The sequence below is a fragment of the Nestor notabilis genome, unplaced genomic scaffold (genome assembly GCF_000696875.1).
Source record: "Nestor notabilis isolate BGI_N333 unplaced genomic scaffold, ASM69687v1 scaffold15007, whole genome shotgun sequence".
Taxonomy (NCBI): domain Eukaryota; kingdom Metazoa; phylum Chordata; class Aves; order Psittaciformes; family Psittacidae; genus Nestor; species Nestor notabilis.
The window spans coordinates 17,237-36,963 of record NW_009936174.1 but is presented as its reverse complement, the minus strand read 5'-3'; the positions used below and the strand labels follow the sequence as shown (position 1 = coordinate 36,963).

Here is a 19,727-nt window from a genome sequence, read left to right as displayed (position 1 = left end):
CAAGAATCATGTTATTTAGAGGAAAAAATCCTCTTGAAGATGCAATACAAGCTAATGGCAGTTGTTCCAATGTAATGTTGTAATGATCTAACGAGATTTCGAATATGAGAGAGTTGTGTATGTACATAGCCACTTTGGGAAGGCTAGGTACAAGGTATTAACAATCGAGAGCTATCTGATACCAGAGGGTAGGTATAGTGAAACAAGCACATGAATACACCAGCTCAGCACTTCTTTTTCCAACTGAAATGTGTGACTGCAGGTTTATGATAGGTTGTAAGAGCCAATATCCTAAATCACTGATTTCATTCTCACTGTGTCACTTGCTATGCAGCATAGGGACTATTGAAAAGAGTTTGGGTTTTTTTCTTTTTTCTGGTGGGTTGTTTTAATTTTTGTTCCCTCCCTCCCTTCCCCCCAGACTGGAGCCTAATACAGTACATTCATGAGTAATGGAAATATTTTGGTGTTGTCATTAAGCTGGGAAAAGAAGGCTTATCCTTGCTGAGTATTACGTGTCTTCTGGACTGGAAAACCAAGAGGTTTATGGAGAAGAAATAAGTTAGTTATATTAGAGGATCCTAGGTAGATTATTAAATTTATTTAAGGAGCCTTTATTTTGTCATAACTTGGCTCTAAGCTTATCAGTTTGCAACTTGCAGCAATTTCAGTACAATTTTTATATGCAGTGAATTTGTTACTCTTTTGAAACAGTTGATGAAACCTTCTCTGGCAGTCTTTAATAAATAGATAGCTAAAAGGATGATGCCTTAATGCATTCTGTCTCTAAGCAGGTATCCAGACAGAGCTGTATTTGATTCCCAAATAAAAGATTCTTTGTTCATGGTGATAGAAGTTATTACTCTAGGGTTTTTTCCTATGGTCATAAAACTTCTTTCACTGCAGAAGTAGTCATCCTGCACCTGTTAGAAATATTTGTGCACAGGCAAGTACTGACTTTTCATGTTCTTTCAATGCTGTGGCATCTGTTGTTAAGTATTTGAAAGGTATTGCAAAGGAAGATCAAGGCAGATTTGTTGTTGCTGATAGAAAAACGCAATATGATCCCCTCTATCAGTGCTCATTACTTTCACAAAATTCTCTCTGTAGATGTGTTCACAATGGTAATGCCCTTCACTGCAAAGCAGTCTGAGTGTGCTGTGTTGCTGGTGTTCTGTTGCGTTAAGCTTTGGTGACCTGAAGGTGTTGTATAAATGACAAATTGCTGCATTCACCCCAGTGAGATACTTCTTTCACTGCTACAGGTGGTAATGGGTGACAACCTGTAACTCTCTGTTTTTCCTGTAAAAATCCAATAACTGGTGAAACATTAGTTGAACGTAAATGCATCCTAACTTCTTAGTTTTTCAGTGGAAATACGTTGTTTAATATCTTGAGACAAAGCGAAAGGTAATTCCTTCGTTCAGCTCTCTTCCCTAGGTACTTCTGGCTTGTCTTACATGGCTTGTCTTACATGGCTTGAGCTGCATATGTTGACAGAAATAGTGGAAGCCTTGCGGTGGATGTCTGAAGGAGTTACGTTAATATAGAAATGCATGCAAAAGTTTAATTTATTGCACCTTGACTTTTTTGCAGGTATTGATAAAGATGTTCACTTGTCTTTCATTTGAGCCAGAATCATTAGCAAACTATGCCAGTGCAGTGAAGAAAAGGTGTGAGCCAAAGAACACACAAAACCAAGCTGATTTCCTGAAATGTAATGATTTTGATCATTTGATGAAAAATATTGCAACTCCAGCTGTTAGACGTAGTGTGTTCCAACAGAATGAAACTCCATGGCTAATTTTCAGGTGCTTATTTATTATGATGGATAAGTATCCCCTAGAAGGAACCTATCTGCAAGTCACTGTTGAGCTAATTTTGGATACTTAAGATAAAGAAACAAGGTTTAAAAGAAAAGTCTGACTTTATTTTTCTGGTTACAATTTATTCTGTTCGTCTTCCATTGCCTCCAGATTTATTTTAGGGTTTATGACATTAGATTTAAAACAGTTTCTTATTGTTAGATGCTTTACCATGTGAAGGGAATTAAATGACTGGTTATTAAATGAAATTGTTCTGTGGTTAAGGATCCAGTTGAAGAGACCTGAATTCAGTAGCTCAATAAATATATTTCTGTCTTCTGCAGGTCTGCTCACCTGCTCACACATTTTAGTGGCATAGTTCATAGACATGTCAAACATAAACTATTTTCATACTGTAGGAGATAGAGAGCTAGATTTTAACAAAACGATAAAATTTCCTCGGGGCTGTGGCACCCAATGTACTGCCTCAGCCTGATGGCAGTGTTTCAGAGAGCTAATATCCATTGTAATCAGTTGAATTGGTGCAGTGTTGTAAAGTGCTGTTTGGAATTAATCAAACAGTTCTCCTGATTGCTTATTAAATAAATCAGCAAGAGAATTGTGGCAAATCGTGTATGATAAATGTGGTGCTTCTCTACAGCTAAAACAAATCACAAAGAAAGTAAAAAAAAGAGGAGCAGCAGGAACAAAAAATATGTTAGAGTAGCTGTCTCTCTTAAATGCTCTGTCTTTAAAATAACCATAATTCAACTCTTCTCACAGGAACTCAAGTTTCTGGAGACTTTATTATCTGTATACAAATACTGGAAGTCATCTTGTCTGCCATCTCACTGCTGCTAAGCTGTGTAGGAGTGTTTGTGCAGGTGAAATGTAGACTTACTTGTAATCCAAATTTATGATCTGCTCTCACCACGTTATCTATTATTTCGCGTAAAACACAATTAAAAATAACTAGACCTTTGAAACCTAAAAGATTGAATCTGTTGCACTGTCCATTACTGATGAACAATTCCATAAATAATTTTTTTGTCCTTTATTTTATAGCTCAGTTCAGACCTGCAGTACTTGGCAGTTAGGTCTTGAATATGCTGGAAAGTAGCAATTAAGGTAGCAACTATATATATGTGTGTAGCATGTGATACTGCCAATTGATAAAGTATCAGATTTTTCTCATAAAACTTAGAACTTAGTGAATTTAGAAATTGATCAATACTTTCACTAATCTGTCTCACATCAGACATTTGTTTCACCAATATGAAAAACATCTTAAAATTTCCAATGAGGCTTCTCTTCTATTTTGTAGTGTCTGATTGACATGAGAATTTGAATCTTCACTGCATAAGGTCTAAAATGCATCTAGAGAGTGATTATAGATAAGAGTTTGGCTAAGCTGCGTGTTGTCAGGAGCAGAATAGGTGTTGCACACTTTAATTAAGTTAGGAAAAAAACACCAAAGCCGTGAGAACTCGCATTCCACTAGTTTAGGTAGGGCATTACTTTTGGTTTTTATTTTTTAGGGGGTTTTCTCCTGCAAACATTGGTCCATTGAATACTATGTTGGTCTTAATAACTGTATGATCATATCTTTAGTTAAGGAATCAATTAATAAAGCCATCATTGACTCAGATATAAAACACTTGAATATTAACATTGAATGTTTTATCATAAGTGTTTTAAATGTCTGTGGCAGACTCAGCTTAGTGAATTACCCCACATTTCAACATTTCAAAATTGTTTATGCAGCAAATTAAAATTGAGCCATCAATACTTTGCATCGATTTTCTAACCACCTCCAACTATAGGGAGTTGTATTCATAGGTACAAATTTGGAAATCATAAAAATATTGATGAAAAAGTATGGTGATTTTTATGTTACTAGTACATAGCTAATTCCACTTGGGTATAGCTTAGCACTTTTCTGATATAATCATAACAAATGCTAGGGTTCCTTGCGTATATCCTTGGATATATTTCTCAGTAAGTGAAAAGTTATACTGGGAGAGGAGGGGGTGTTTGGTGGTTTTGTTATTGTTCTTGTTGTTTGTTTATTAATTGTAACCTTACATTCTTCATGTGCATATATGACTCCCTTTTGAGAGCCCCAGAGGTCTTCTCTTATTCTCTTCTGCTTATATGCGTAAATACCGAGGGTTGCTGTACTTCTGATTAATAATGATTCATCCAAACAAACCTTATGTAAAAAGGGTTCTTTAAGTAATTGCCGTCTCTTCTCTTTTTTATTATTTTCATCCTCTTTTAAAAAATCCACCCTTCTTTAGAACCATGTCAGATATTGAGACAGCAAAGCTAAATACAATTTTCTGTATATATCTTCACTACAGTTTCATAGGAAGTATTTCTGAATTCCTTGGGTTTTAAATCATAGGTCAAAACACCAATTATTTCTTTGCTGAGATACCTTGATGAAGGTTGATACCTTGAGCACACACACTTGCTTCTAGATCACATTGTTCTAATACTTCTCAAGTGTTTCTTTGCCATATTAGCTATAGTCTGATTCCAGCCTAGTTTTATGTAGCTATTACAGAGGTGTCCTTGGACCAAGAAGTAATTATTGCATGTTAAATTCACAGGCTGGTGGAACATGAGAAGTGTTCTCCAATTTCACTGAACAGAACTTTTCTCTATTTTCTTTTATTCAATATGTTTAAAAATGTGGAGGCTACAATATATCTGTATAATGAAGCCTAAGTTAAATTGACACAAAGTAATGAAACCACATCAGGGTTTGCTGTGATTCAAAGAAAACAAAGTCCTGTTGAAGATTATGTGCACTTCGAAAAGAATATGGCTCCATGTCACACCAGCCTGGAAGGTATGAGAGCAAACTCATGTCTGCTTTCTGCATCCTGTGTCCGCTTTGTGCTAGAACCAGACTTCCTTAAGAACAGTGCTTTCTTCTCTATTTAAAAGAACTAGTTTTCCCTGTTTATTCTATTTTTTTCTAAATTTAACTTATTAGGGTCCCATTTTGTGTATTTAACAGAGATAGCATATGGACAAATAAAGGTGGTACTTAAGTTGGGTTTGGCTGCAAAATCAAATCAGGGATAGGGTTAGTACAGATTTCACGGCATCAAAATCTTACTGTCTTCTCCTACTAGATTTCGAATTCATGTGGTGGAAGTCTATTATGAGATTAAATGAAATTACAGATTCCTGCCCATATCTAGGCAGGTTCTAGGATACAGGACTGGTTTGGGTTGAGATCTGACCTGAAACAAAACCTTCAGAGCCAGGTTCAGGTTTGAGAAATTGAATGGAACTATAGGTATATGATATGAAGATTCAGATTCAAGCAAGTTTTTCTCTTTTTGGGGGGGTGGGGTGGACGTGGGAGAAGGGAAATAAAAAAGCAGGAGTGAAAAAACTTGAAAAAACTTACTATTTTAAAACTCATTCTTACATATGGAATACAAATATATTATCAGATCCTACAATGTTACTTATGTTCCCATGCACATCAGAAGCATTTGTTCAGAAACATGGTATGCTGCTTATATGCAGTACACAAGCAATTATATATACTGTGTAATTATTGTATATCAATAGTTTTAACTTCTTGAATGCTGCAGCATAGAATACCTGGATACGCATTTTACAAATTACAAAGAGAAATGGTTTTGCTTTCAAATTGCTACACTGTTTCTTGTATTTGCATGAATTTCAAAGGTGAAAATATTTGTTCCTCTACAAGATTTGCAGGTGTATGCTTTTCCTACTAGAGGTCAGTGAGTTGGGCTTCTTCTGCCTTGAGAAGAGAGCCTTATAGCAATCTTCCAGTACCTAAAGGGGGCCTATAAGAAATCTGGAGAGACTTTTTACAGGGGCATGTAGCGGTAGGACAAGGGGGTGTGGCTTTAAACTGAAAGAGAGTAGATTCAAATTAGACATTAGGAAGAAATTGCTCGCCATGAGGGGATGAGGCACTGGAACAGGTCACCCATAGAAGCTGCCCCATCCCTGGCAGTGTTCAAGGCCAGGTTGTATGGGGCTTTGAGCAGCCTGGTCTAGTGGAAGGCATCTCTGCCTGTGGCAGGGGGATTGGAGCTAGATGATCTTAAAGATCACTTCCAAGCCAAACCATTCTATGGTCTCATCTTGCGTGTTTTGATTTATCACTGTTTTCTATATTTGCAGCAGGGGTTTCCTTTGGTATGAAATAAACTCTATTAGACTTTTTCATCTAAATGCAGGAATATTTGTCTCCTGTCAAAAGAGATGCTTTCCATGTTTGTTCTTGTTTAATTGTTTAGTTTATATATTTACTTATAGCTACTGTTTTTCTACATGATTTAATAGATTTAATAGATTTTTTCCTCCTTGCTTTTTTTTTCTGTCTTGTTGCCATGCGTCTGTTGATTCAGCTGTGTGAGTCTGAAGGATTATATGTTTTACGGAGTTGTCAATAAATGGAGTTTAGATGGTGGTGAATAGCACTGTTTCCTTTTCCACTAGAAGGGAAACAGAACGTCTTCTAATGCCCTTTTGTGGGGGACTGTATCTCATGCATCTCAGTGGCAGTGATCAGAATGTGAATGTTAGCAGTTTCCAAGTAGTTAGAGGAGATAGAAATACGTAGGACTAGCACTGGTCAATCGTACCACGTGCTCCACAAAGGAACATTAAATGCCAAGTTCTTTAGAGTTGGGTTTGCACATACTGGATTTAGTGATTTTAGTTTGCTGTTGCTCTTCTGGGTTGCTTTAATAGCAACTTGTAGTGGATATCAGTGCAAAATACCAGTTAATTTCCTTTACCTCTCCTTACTTAGTCTTCTTTCTTAATATTCACAAGGGATTGGAATCTGTGCTTAATATATTCCAGAGTTTCTATCTTTGTGGTATTATTATAATGATTATTATTATTTCTGAGTCAACTCTTTGATTTTAGCCTATTGTTTAGTGTTCTCCTCATTAAGATGTACTGCTACAGTATTTACAATGTCTTCATTTCACTTTTCTGAAACAGGTTATGTACGTTCAATACTGCTCTTCATTGGTGATATTTGAAGTTCAGATATGGCTTGTTTACCTGGTGGTACTAGGCATTTCTAATAAATTCTGCCTTGAAGGAAGATTATCTCTACAATCTCAGGCTATGGAGTCTTTAGTATCTTGCATCAAATGGAATAATAAACTACAATTTCTGTGCAAAATCCAAGAATTTGATTTTAGAAGTTAGAGTGTTTAAAGTAATTTTGAAGATTGCATTAGTTTTAATTTCCACCAAGTAGAAGATTCAGGCAGGAAATCATGCTGATCATTCACCTTCAGAGAGATAAGGAAAGAATAAAATATATGTATTGTACTGGGGAGAAAGGATGGGGTTTGTCATATCATTATGTTCTACCTTGCAATAATATTACATGGAAATAATATGCTTCAGAAGATCAATGTATACATTATTATTTTAATGGGTGGGATTTTGTTTTATATTACAATAAAATTTCAGCTGTCCAGCAATGTGAATCATTGTCACCTATTGTTCAAAATAACTGGTAGGCTATTTAGCATACAAGAATAAGCTTTGTGCCTTTCTACCTGTTGGCAGAGAACTTTGCTAACCTGCGGGTGATACGTTATTTAACCTAAGTGTGTGGTATGATAAAGATGCTTTTCCCATGGCAAACTATTCCAGTCTTGTGTGTCTTTCACCTTCTCGGTATATTTCAAAAAACCCCAAACTATAAAAGCCAAAAACAATCAAGAGCTTTGCACCAGTGTCACAATTTCATAACACACACAAACAAAAAAAAAAAAAACAAACAAAACAAACCAGAAAACCCCCAACCTAAATAAATTAGCTTTTATAAGTAATTATGAAGCAGTTTCTTGTGTTTCTAGTAATATTATTACTTTGTTTATTCTCTAAACTCTTTAAAGCAAGGAAGCATAACTGAAGCATGTCAAAATATCTCCATTAGTAATGCTCTGTTGGTTAGCCTGGAGCTGGTTTTGTCCAAGCAGCACAGCTCAATCAATACCTTTCTTGTCTGAGGGAGACAGGGAGTCTCAGTGGCGAGCCAGCCTCTGCATGTGCTTAGAAACATTCCAAGATTACTCCTGTGTTCAGTTCAGTTCTGTGCTTCTGATACTGCATAGAATGAGAACGTTTACTGTTGCTGAATCCTGGTCGTTGCCTGTGTGTTTAGGGTTCCTACTGTATTTGTGAATTGACAGAAAGAAAATAATCTGAAAAGACTGAACTAAATGCATCTGTGCCTTCAAGGAGGAGGCATACATCAGCTGAAGATGTCTGTTAGACCTCCTAAAAGCTTCTTTCAAATTTCAGGTTAACTTTCTCTGAACAACAAAATCTTAGTCCTCTGAATAATTTGATTATAATCTTGTCAGTGGATTTTCAGTGCCAGCTTTGCTAGGTCAGCTTTGTGAGCAGAAACCTTGGGGTCTTGCTCCTGTGTATCCACCATGCTTTTGCTATGGCTGTACCTGGCTGTGTGCCACTTGAAAAGCAGTGCAATAACCTCATCATGTTATGAAAAACTGAGGCTGGTAGAGTTCTGCCTTCATAATGTGAATCCCGAAATGTGGCATTTCACATACAACCTTTTTCAGCAACTGACATGGGCAGGTCTGGGGAAAAATAAAATGCTGTTTCTCTGACTCTCAGCAAAGATTCCTGTGGTACTTTTTGCAGGCACTCGTCACAGTTACATAGTGAGGGAACACTTCTGCTTTAGCCCTAAATATAGCTTTGCCTTCTTTATGAAAAATAAGTATTTTCTTCAGTTTTGCCACTTTTCATTTTTCTATATAGAAATTTTTCTACATTCCTACTTGCAAGAAATTTGCTACTGTGATAGTTAATAGATCTGTGAGATAATATTCAATATGGAATAGCTTATCATTCTTCTTTGTTTCAAGTCATGATAATTAAAATATTTTTAAGTGAAATTTTGAGCATATTGTATATCAGTTTTATAATTTTAATCAAAATATATAGTAATTGCTTTTTTAAGTTAAGTTATTCATAAGCTTACAGGAGCAGTGGTCAAAAACATTGGCAATTTTAGTGGTGATATTCAGGTAACTTAGTTGTGTTTTGCAGTCATTTGCATGTAATGGGTGGATTTTTTTTATGCATAGTAAAGACAAATGAGTATCAGTAATAACAGTCATTGAAGCTTCCTTTTAAGAGGTCTTTCATAAGGCACTAAAGTGAAGTATAGGAGGAGGTTGAACATTAGTAAAGAGCTATGAGGATTTTATTGTCTATAAAAAAAATCTCAGGACTGAAAGCTGTGTATCTTTTCAACTTGGTATGATGAAGAACATAAGCCAAAATGATGCTGTTGGTGAATGGCCATTATGTTGGAATTATAATTATCTTATATAACTGAAAGGTTGTTTTATACAGCAGACTGAGGATATTAAGGTTCATACATCCTAATACTTCTTAATTGAAATGAATTCATTTAATACAAAATTTTCTGTGGTGTGGGTAGCCCATTTTATGGGGTAATGATATTTGGTTTAGGTAGTTTTCTCTGTTGCTTGTTCAACATTTATTGAGATGGTGTACAACATTCCATTTAGGATTTTTCAAAATTTATAGTAAGAACTGTTGAATCTCTTCAGAAATTGGCTGAATCAGACTGAATCAGAGGTTAATGGCTGTTTATAGAAGGTGAAGCCTCCAGAGTAATACTGAAGGTGAATAGGTTACAGTGTTCAAGAGCAGCTCTATTTGATTTTCAATTAGAGTCTAGAAGTACAAGTTATATAACCAGAAATGGAACCCAGAGCTAGCTCTGTTTCGTAACACTTGACTGATCAGAATTATTTTTTTGTTATTAATAAAGGATATACCAGCAAAGACATTGATACCCTCTATATCCAGTGTTAGAATTAGAAACAGTCATGTTGAAATGGAATTAATTTTTGGCTTCTGCAGAGAAGCCTTGCTGATTTGTTGGGGTTGTTCTGCCTGTATGAAATCTTTCATTCTGGTGCAGAGTAGTTGATAAAGGGAATTATTATTGTTATTTAAAGCTTCCATGAGCACACATTTGCACTAACAGACCATTTCTGAACCAGTAGGTCCCTCATTTTGCTTTTTTTGGCAAAGTAGTCCAAAAAGATATTTTTGATAGATGTCACAACTCTTTAACTATGTTGGTTTTTTTTCTTAAATCATACTAGAGACAGCATCCTTAGTAGATGGAAGTTTGCTGTGAATTTTATATGCTTTTAACTCCTTTTCTTATTTTATTTTTTAACAGTTACTCAGTTCTTACAGATGCGCACAATACAGTCCAACCGATTCATTTGTATTTTAGTGCATAGAAGTTTGTCTTGCTTAACCCACGCTACTTACATTTTATTTTTTTTCTTTTCTCTGTAGGTATATTCGAATTGTTGGGACCCACAACACAGTGAACAAAGTTTTCCACATTGTGGCATTTGAATGCATGTTCACGAACAAAACGTTTACTCTTGAGAAAGGTCTGATAGGTAAGAGATAAAACTGTTCTTTTAGACATGAACTGTTGAAAATGCTTGCCTTTTAAGACTGGCCATCACCACACTCCTACTCTACTGCTTTTCCCACACAGAAGTCTCTAATTTGAGTTAAGTGATGCTGTAAGCATAGAATTGGTTGGCTTGTTCTTGTGACTTCTTTGAAATTCCAGTTCTGTGGATTAATTAGTGATGCTGCAGGAATGCTAAAGTTCAAAGTAAATCAACTACTGCTGACAAAGTCATTGGTAATTGAGTCACTCTGTGCTGCTAATCTGATTTTTCTTTGCATGTCATTGCTCTTGCCTCCCACTAGGTTACCTTGAGTTCTGTAATGAGGATGGAGTAAACCAGAGCTATTTATTGCAGTGAAGATGGATTTAGGCATTTAGGGACTCCTATACAGCCTAGTTTCAGCTGCTGAAAGTAAACTCTCAGGTGTTGATTTTCCCCCAAAGAGTCATAGACACACATAACCATGGCAGAACGTTATATTGGCTGCCCTTGTTCTCAGAGCACCACATTGATGGAGCTCTGTTACCTCTGGAGAGCTGAACAGTTTATATAATACTGATTTAAGTACCTCTACATAGTGCTGCATTACTTGAGGTATAAATCCCCAAGAGACCAACAATACTGAATGATAAACTATGTCAAAGTAAGGTTTAATATCTTCTTTTTAGTAGTCCAAACAGATTGATTTCTGTGCTTTCTTCTATATAAACTCATGCAACTGAGATCCTGAGATCACTGGGAAGAGTTTTGTGCCCCTTTCAGTAGTTGTCTAGGTGAGGGTTTCCCACAGTTTTTTCTGGCATGAAATTGAGAATTCCAGCAACATTCCTAAGTTCATGCTGGTTTTAAACATATATTTAGATTTTAATTTGGCACGTAAAATAGATGGGAAAGAATACAGTTTTCAAAAAAGAATGAGAGAGAAGATACCAGTAAGACATTTTTCTTTTCTTTTTTTTTCCTTTTTTTTTTTCTGAGAAAACTGTAATACTCAGCTGTGAAAAACTGAGGACCAGTTCCTTCAGCCCATGCCCCATGTGTTACACAAAGGCATCGTATGGTTACAGCTGATATCATGAGGTTTGCTGTGTAATTTAATGATTTATTTTTTTTTTAAGCATAGAATAAGTAGCCTGACAAATCCCACTTGACTAGTTTTTGTGTTATGTAGTCCCAAAATGTTAAGCTGTCCCTTAATACAAATAGAAGTTTTCCTTTTATTTTAGGGAGTTTGCAAATAGTATTGCGATTGCTTTTGACAAGAAAATAGAACGAACGTTAAGGAAGAACTGCGTTTAAAGAAAGCATCTACTCTAGTAAGCTAGCTAGTGCAGAAACAAAATATTCAAGTTTATTAAAACCTTTGAGCTAAATTTCATATTTATCACTGCCAGCTATGAATTTTTAAAAACTTTGTACAAAATCAGAGTTACTGTGAGCAAATAAGTGGTGCATAGATCTATATGTATTTGGTTTAAGATTATCCATCTTACTTAGCAAATACTTAATTTAGGACACAAGTATGTATTTGCTTTCTTCTTTTTTTTCTTCCTTGTGTTAACTTAAAGATTGTTTGGTCATAACAGTAGTTAAAAGTAGTGAATCTGTGTATGTTCATGAAGTGTACTTGTACCATAATTGACTTGTGTCTCAGATACTCAGTGATATTTTGTGGCTTAGTGAGCATTTTGGTGAGACAAACTCTTTGGTGTATTTCAGCATTTCATGTGTTTTAAAGATAACCTAGGGGATGAAGACTTTATATGGCTTAGTTAAAATCTATGTGTTTATGAAAATAGTTACAGAATCTTGCAGGGAAGTAGGGTTTGGACTACATAATAGTAAGTATCCATTGTTGTTCGTAGTTATCAGTGGAACTATGCTGTCATTCAGTATGGTTAATCAAGCTGTTGTACCTGAGTCATTTGAAGTGATCTACAGGAAGCAAAGTGAGGCCCATAGGGCTTTATAGCTTTTTATACTGAAGGGATGGTAGCTAATGCAATTGGTAGGAAATTAAAAGAGAATTCAGTGAGTAGTTAATTGAAAGAGGGGTATAGACCAATCTCCAATAGTAAATAAGGCAGCAACAGTTGGATATATATGTATGACACTGCAGAATTTATGGTGAGAAAGGGGCAAATTGAAAGATCTGGGAACTAGTTGTGGCCAGTCTAGTCATGAAATGGTGCAGGGTACAATAGCTGTTCCACCAGAATTTATGACCATCAGTATTACCTATTCAAAAATGTTCTCAGCAGCTCTGATACAGCAGGTGACCTTCTGTCCATGTAGTGCTTTGTTTTACATAGCTGTGATTGTTACTGTAAGCATGTAACAATGTTGTCTGGTTTCCTTGAACAAGCAGGCTATCTCAGTTTCTCTTCTGTAAAAAAATCTGTATGACTACCAATGGGGTAGTTGGCACAGATCTGTTCTATTGCTCTAATGAGGATTTGCAATGTTTCTTTCTATTTCTGCACTGGCCAGATAGAGTAAAGTGAACTGTGAAAGCACTTCGGAAAGCTCCACAAAATATGTCAAAATGCAGTTATCAGACTATGTTGCTTTAAAGCTTGGCTGTGTGGAAGCTTTCATCCTCAACCGTTGAAAAGCAGTATTAGGTAAAACTATTGATTCAGTCTTTATCCCGGATGGTATCACATGTGGTATTAGATTAGGTTGGAAGAAACGCAGCTGCTGTATCTATAATCTGTTTTATTAAGAAAATGAAATGTTGGAAAGCCCTTGAAAGCCATATGGTCCTTTCAGAAGGACTTCGTGACCCTTAGTTCTACCAAAACAACACTGAAGATAACATGCAATGAGTTTGTCATTTGAAACCTCATTCCAAAGAAATAAGGCCACAGAGATATTTGTTCAGGGGTCTTAAATGGAGATTTAAGGCAGTTATTTATTTAATTTTTGTGAAACCTATTCAACTTGGTCAGAAAGCTGTATATACAAAGGAAGTAATTTATCAGATGTATTACTACTGATACATAGTATCTATGTAATGGCTGTCACTGTAAAGTGAAGATTAGAAGGCTGGTAAACAAATAATAAAAATGAAGCACTGTTTCCTGATAACAGCAATTTTATGTTCATGTGGTTTTACATGTAAGGTTTTCATGACAAGTTGTTGACTTGACGTATTACATTTAGAAGTTAATATGGAAGATGATTTATACAGTTACTTTGTACAATACTGTATGCAGTACTGACATGACCCATTGGTAGTTGAGAAGCAGTTTTGAAGTAAACATAGCAGGAAATGCTCTTTTTAACACTGTCTGGTGTTCTAGTATTGGTTTACCCTTGGTTGTCTTGTAAAATGAGGTGATAGAAATTGATTCACTCATTATTCCCTAACACAGACGTTGGGGTTGAGACGTCATTTTCCTTTCGACATAGTATTATCTCTAAATGTGTAAGTATGTAGCACTGATAACTTACTCGTTTCATGAGATTGATGTAACCACTTTATTTAACAGGGATGTAAATATATTTTACATCTTGAAAGTGTAGTGTTTGCTTTTAGTGAACTTCCACTTCTGAAATTTTGAATGGCCTTTAGTCATTAATATTTAATCTCGAATCCAAAACAAACGAACATTTTCACAAGCTAGAGACTTACTCCTTTGGAAGCTGAAGCAGTATCCAGTGTGATGTGCTGTTTTGTAAAAGCATCAAACCTACTCAGTGACAAGAAGCTGCAGCAGTGGATCAGGGGCTGCTTCTGTGTAATGCCACTTTTGGTTTGGGGGTTTTTTGGGGGTGGGAAGGGGCTTGTGATTTTGCTTGGTTTGGGTTTGGGGTTTTTTCACCTAAATAGAGGAACCAATTCCTCTTTTTCTGCCTCAAAGGAAAAAAATGTATAACTTCGCTTAGTCCTTTAATTAGTACTTGGTGCTGTGGGGCAGTCAGGGACTATGCAGGCTTGTCACTTGACCAGCCTACCATCCTATTTTGAGCCTGGTTAAGGTCATAGGGACTGCAATGTGAAAAGCTTTTATATGAAGTTGTGTTTATCTGTACTCTGTCTCAGTCTATCAGACTATCTTGTAACTTGTACATTGCATATGAAAGGAGAACAGTGAATAATGACTGAAGAGCAGGAGATGGATATAAAACACTGGAATGTCCTTGGTCACCCTCTGGGGAATGCTGTTTAGTACTTATGAATCATTATGAACCTTCATTTGTGTGCTGTCCAATGCCTCGGAACTTGTTTTAAAAGAGAAAAAATGAAATGAATAAATAATCATTCACTTGGCTTTTACCTCTGGCAGTTATTTAAAAAAAATAATAATAAAATATGTAACAGAGAGAAACCAGTCCTATCAGTTTCCTAGTGTGTGGTTCAGCTTTGTAAAAGACTGCTTATGTCTCTCCAAGGAAGCAGTGAGAGATGCTATTTTTTGCATCTAGTTTAATGTTGACTTCACATAAAGCTATCATATTTTGTTTCTTCTCATTTTTTAAAGGTTAGCCTTCTTTTGAAACCATGTAGGTTTAGCCAGCAGTGTAAGTCAGCTCTCCTGCAAGCATAGCCTTAGGAGATTATGAAAATTTGAAGATGATCTAATACTGCAAGGATTTTTTCTTTTCCTCTTTCTGTGGGAAAGGACAGCCACATGGTCGGTTTAGCTACTGTTACCCATTCTTCAACAGAAATCTGTATCAGTTACTGGGTTTCTTTCCTCCCCCCTTTATCTTTTCGTCCTATTTCCAGTGCTGCAATGAGGGATGTGTACTTTCTAGGGCTCTTCTGAAACAATTGCTATTTCTGAGAGCATTCTTCAGGCAGAATGTTTAATGAAAGAGCCCTGTAGCTAGCGAATTAAAAGTATGGCTAATTCTTATGACCTAATTGCCTTTGTTCTAATTTATTGGATCAGAAATCACAAACACTAGCAGCTGTCAACTGAAAAATCAGACTTCTCTGAGGTTATTTGATTAAAAACTAACAATTGGACATAGACAAACGAGTTTTCTTTTCCAGCTAAATATGGCTTGCAGAAAGCTTTTCACTGAAACAGGTGGAAATACTGTTGGTATTTGTTTGAATTTGATATTTCTTGATTGAAGATTCAAATAAAATGTAGCAATGTCATCAGCAAGTTTCATCTCAAGAAAATAAAGTGTATGGGGACTTTGTATTTTTAGTTAACTGAAAAGTCTATAAACTTAGTATTTTCTGCCATGTAGCAAATAAACAAGTGCTAATTCATATACTAATTAAAGATTAGACTTAAATCTTTTAGCATGTGGAAAACAATGAAAGCAGAATGCCCAACATTCTTTTAATTATTTAATACAATAAAAGCAAGCCCTAGGATAATTCTGACATACTTAAGTCTTTTTGTTGTGGGAAGGGGTTTTTGTGTTTGGTTTTGTTGTGGGGTTTGTTATGGTTTCTTTTCTCTCTCTCTGCTTGCTTTTTTCTAATTGTCACTTTCTAGACAGGAAACTTCTGTCAGTTCAGTAGATGGTCAGGTAGAGAAGGAACATGATTTTGCAATGAAAAACGGAGCAATTGAAAGCTGAGCATTTAACAGATGTCAGCAGGAGAGAAAAATCACTTCTTCGTACTGATTAAACATAGTAAATTAAATAATAAAGAAAATATATTTCTTTCTTTATGGTTATGATTTCATAAGTGCCTTAAGAGAATTCAGTAAAATGAACAGTTGTTTTGCAGTGATGACATTTGAGCTGAGAACTTTTGACTGACTGTTGCCTAGAGTGCAGTATAAATATGTTCAACAGTCCATAATACTTTAAGTTGCTGCCTTCGTTTAAAATAAGACTACTTAGTAGATCTGCTGTTTCTCTGTATGTTTATTTTAGTAACTGAATTAAGGTACATTAATGCTGGTTTTGTGAGCTGGTGCAGGAATCCGCTCCATTTTGTTCCTTCCTGTGTTACAAAGAGTTGTTTGAGGATTTTCTGTAATTCCCACCTCCTGCCCTGCCATGTTAACCAACTGATTGCAGTGAAGTTACAGGGGATGGACAGAAAGCAAAACCTGACCTGTGCAGACTGGGAGATCAGAGGAAGTATTTTACACTCAGATACTGCATTTATTTTTTTTTTCTGAGTACTTCAGGGGGAAAAAAAGGTCCTATGGAAAATCAAGTGTTCTAAAAATTAAGGAGAAGAAGAAGGAAAATGAAAAGCCTAATGAGTGATAAATAAATATGACTGAGACTACTGCACGCTCCTAGTACATTTTTCTCCTGCGGGATCTCTAAGGACAGTTGAATAACGTATCTGTCTTATCTTTAAATATAGCCAGTATAGTTGGCCCTTAGGCCATGCCTTGAAAATGACAATCCTTTATAAGAATACTATTCCTAGAATTAAATATACTGCCAAGCTGTTCATTGCTTCATAGTGTAGTGTAAGACTAGGAGACAGGAAAGGAAGTCTTAATAAATATTTTGATGCTCCTGTCCTGTAACCTCAATCATCTCCTCCTTTTGTTTGCTTGCAGAATGTGTATGCTTTGCTAATACGCATCCTTTCTGTTCCATAAAAGTGAACCAGACTTATCACAGTGAAACTGCTGTATGAGCAGTGGAAAATAAGAATTTCTGCATTTGTAATCCCCTGTTTCGTTTTCTCTTACAACATTGGTTACTGTAAAAGCTGGATAGCTGGTGGACAAAAGAAAAAAAGGGAAAAATAGGAACAAAACTGTTGGTTTTGGCAGTGTGTGTTTGTAAACAAGTGAACTAAATTGAAGCAGAAATTCTAATGGGAAAAATGAAGAGAACCAGAAGACTTGAAAATACAGAACAGAGCAGAGTCCCTACCAGATGGTATTTTTAATAAATTTATCAAGCAGATATAAAAGATGATAATGAACATTCAAAAGAGGGAGTGGCAGACCCCCCTTAGAGAGAAGGAACAGTATGGCACCTTCTGCACACTGCCGTTAGTTAGAATCATATTCTAATTAACCGTTGTAGGGAAGACCACAGTATTATATTAAAAACACACTAATGCAGTTCCTGGGTGGTTGTTAAGCAGTTTGACTAATCAGGGTAACATCTTCTTAGGAAGTCATGGATTAGTGCAGAAATCTAAATGTGAGAAGGAGCAGGATGATGATCAGAGGGCATGCAGGTATGATGTTGGTTGAACTGAGCTGTACTATGTTCAATTAATGCCTCACATAGCTCAGAGGGTGTCCAGAACACGCCACAGAGCCTCAACATGAATGCTGATTTTGACACTTCATCTTTTAATTGTTCTTTTATCCAAGATTTAAGTAGCTTCCTCTTCCTTAAAAAAAAAAAAAGGTGCCATATATTGAAGATGCTTAATGCCTGTATAAAATGGATACTCAAAGAAGTTCCCTTATTGCCAGGGAAGAGGAGAAGAAAAGGAAACCAAGGCAAACTTTTTTTGATGGCAGTACTGTTAGTTTGTCTTGTTAGTCTTTTCTTTATTCAGAACGTTCCAAGTGAAATATTCTACTGTCTACCTCCTGCTCCCCCATAAGAATATGGGAATTTCTGAATGTCTCTTTTTAGTAATAAGGAATCAAGAGGTTCCTAGAATAATAATGTGTCTTTTTAGTAATTTTTTTAATGAGCAAACAGAGATGATAGTACTTTTGATAGTGCAGTAGATTTCTCAGACACTGTTGCTTTTCCACTGACTTCGATTATTTCTTGGCAATGCGCTTGCACTTTCTTCCCTCTTTGTGTTTTATGGTGAGTTGGTTGGGTGGTGGTTTTCTTAAGATTATGCTCCTGACAGCACTAGCACACTTAAAATCCTAGCTCTTTATGGAAAAATTACGTACTTTTTGGGGTGCTGAAGACTCTCAGAATTAGCTCTGAAATTTCACATAGCTGTATGTCAGCCATTTTCATATGTTATACTTACTTTACAAACAACTGTTAAAAGTATGTAATTAAATTATCAGTGCACAGTGGGCTTAAAATGTTACATTTGCACCTATACTATGCATCGTTTGTTTCCTTGTGAAAATTCTCTGTGCTGGTTTCTCTAGGTAGTTTGTGCCGTTCTTGTTTTGGCTTATTTTTTCTTCTTCTAATTTTCAAAAATGTTTGGTATGAGATATTGTGAATTTGGAAATTTTGTTAAATGAATCACTGTCTATCAGACAATTTTTGATAACTTATTTTTTCTTCTCTCTTTTAAGTTGCAGTAGCACAGAGATTGATTGTCCTTTTATTAGAGGTTGACACAAAATCTCAGTCTTTTTTAAAACAGTCTGTGCTGAAAGAATTTTTGTTATCATTTACGTAAAACCATTAGTGCTTTTAACATTTCCCCCCTCCCCCCCCCAAAAAAAAAGAAGCTCAACAGGCAACCTTGATTTTTACATGTTCAGGGAGCATAATTTTTCAGACTTGTTAGTATTAATTTTTGATCGAGATAAAGAGTAAAGAGACTTTGAAAAGCTGAGGTGGTTAGCTAAAAACTGAGCTTTTTGGGAAAGTGCTGGACCTGACTAGGACATCTTACATAGTGCTTTTTTTGATGTTCATCTGTCATCTTGCTGGAAGATGAAGTTCTGAAAGCTTTGGATTCTCTCTGAATTACAAATGGAAAGGAAGTACCATACTTGATTACATACTAACAAAGGGAATTAATAGGTAATTCCACAAATAACTGTTGAAGCACTTGCAAAACGGTGCTGGAAAAGTACTGTATGCACAAGAAAATGCACCTCCTTCTTACAGTGTGCTCCCAGAGCAGCTGATGTCTTGATCTTTGATAAAATTGCTGAGATTACGTCAGGTTCAAGCTATACCATGAATTCTGTTTGATTTGAAAGGAAGAGGGAGACTACTTTAAGGGGAGGGGGGAAACCCTTCCTTTTTTCAAGAGGATGGGTTCTAAGTAGCTTCTTTTCTTTTGCTATCAGGATGTTATAATTTCTTTTTTGCAGCATTCAGTTGTACCTTTTTCCTTTCTCTTGCTGAATGAGAATTACTTCTGCGCTGGCTGTTCCATTTTTGTGACAGACGTATTGGTCTCTCCTTCCCTCTTGTAGTCCAAGACTTGCATTGAAGGATTTTCTAAGTATTAAACAGCTTTTTCATTTTCTAAATTCTGGGGTGCAGTTTCTGATCACAGTCAGAGGGACTGTCAGAAGTACCAACAGGTATGTGTTGAGAATAATCTTCTGAGCTGTGAGATTTAAAGCCCTGGTTTCAAAGACTTTGAGCCCTGACTTCCCACAGTCCAGAACAGCGCTTTAAACTGTTTCCCACTTATTTCTCTAACCCTTTTTATTTTATATTTTCTTTTGGGGGCGGGGGGGAGGCAAAGGTTCATCATGAAAACAGGAAGAAAGTGTTTGAAAATTTCGAAAGTTTTGCTGAACAAGATTAT

General features: G+C 36.0%; 1 protein-coding gene across 1 annotated transcript in view; it reads left to right on the top strand.

The window, feature by feature from the left end:
- BTBD9 (BTB (POZ) domain containing 9) overlaps nucleotides 1–19,727 on the top strand; it is a 90,760-nt gene that overhangs the window by 60,809 nt on the left and 10,224 nt on the right. The window contains exon 7 of the mRNA XM_010018206.1: nucleotides 10,215–10,324. Coding sequence (XP_010016508.1) covers nucleotides 10,215–10,324 — 110 coding nt within the window. The remainder of the gene's footprint in view (nucleotides 1–10,214; nucleotides 10,325–19,727) is intronic.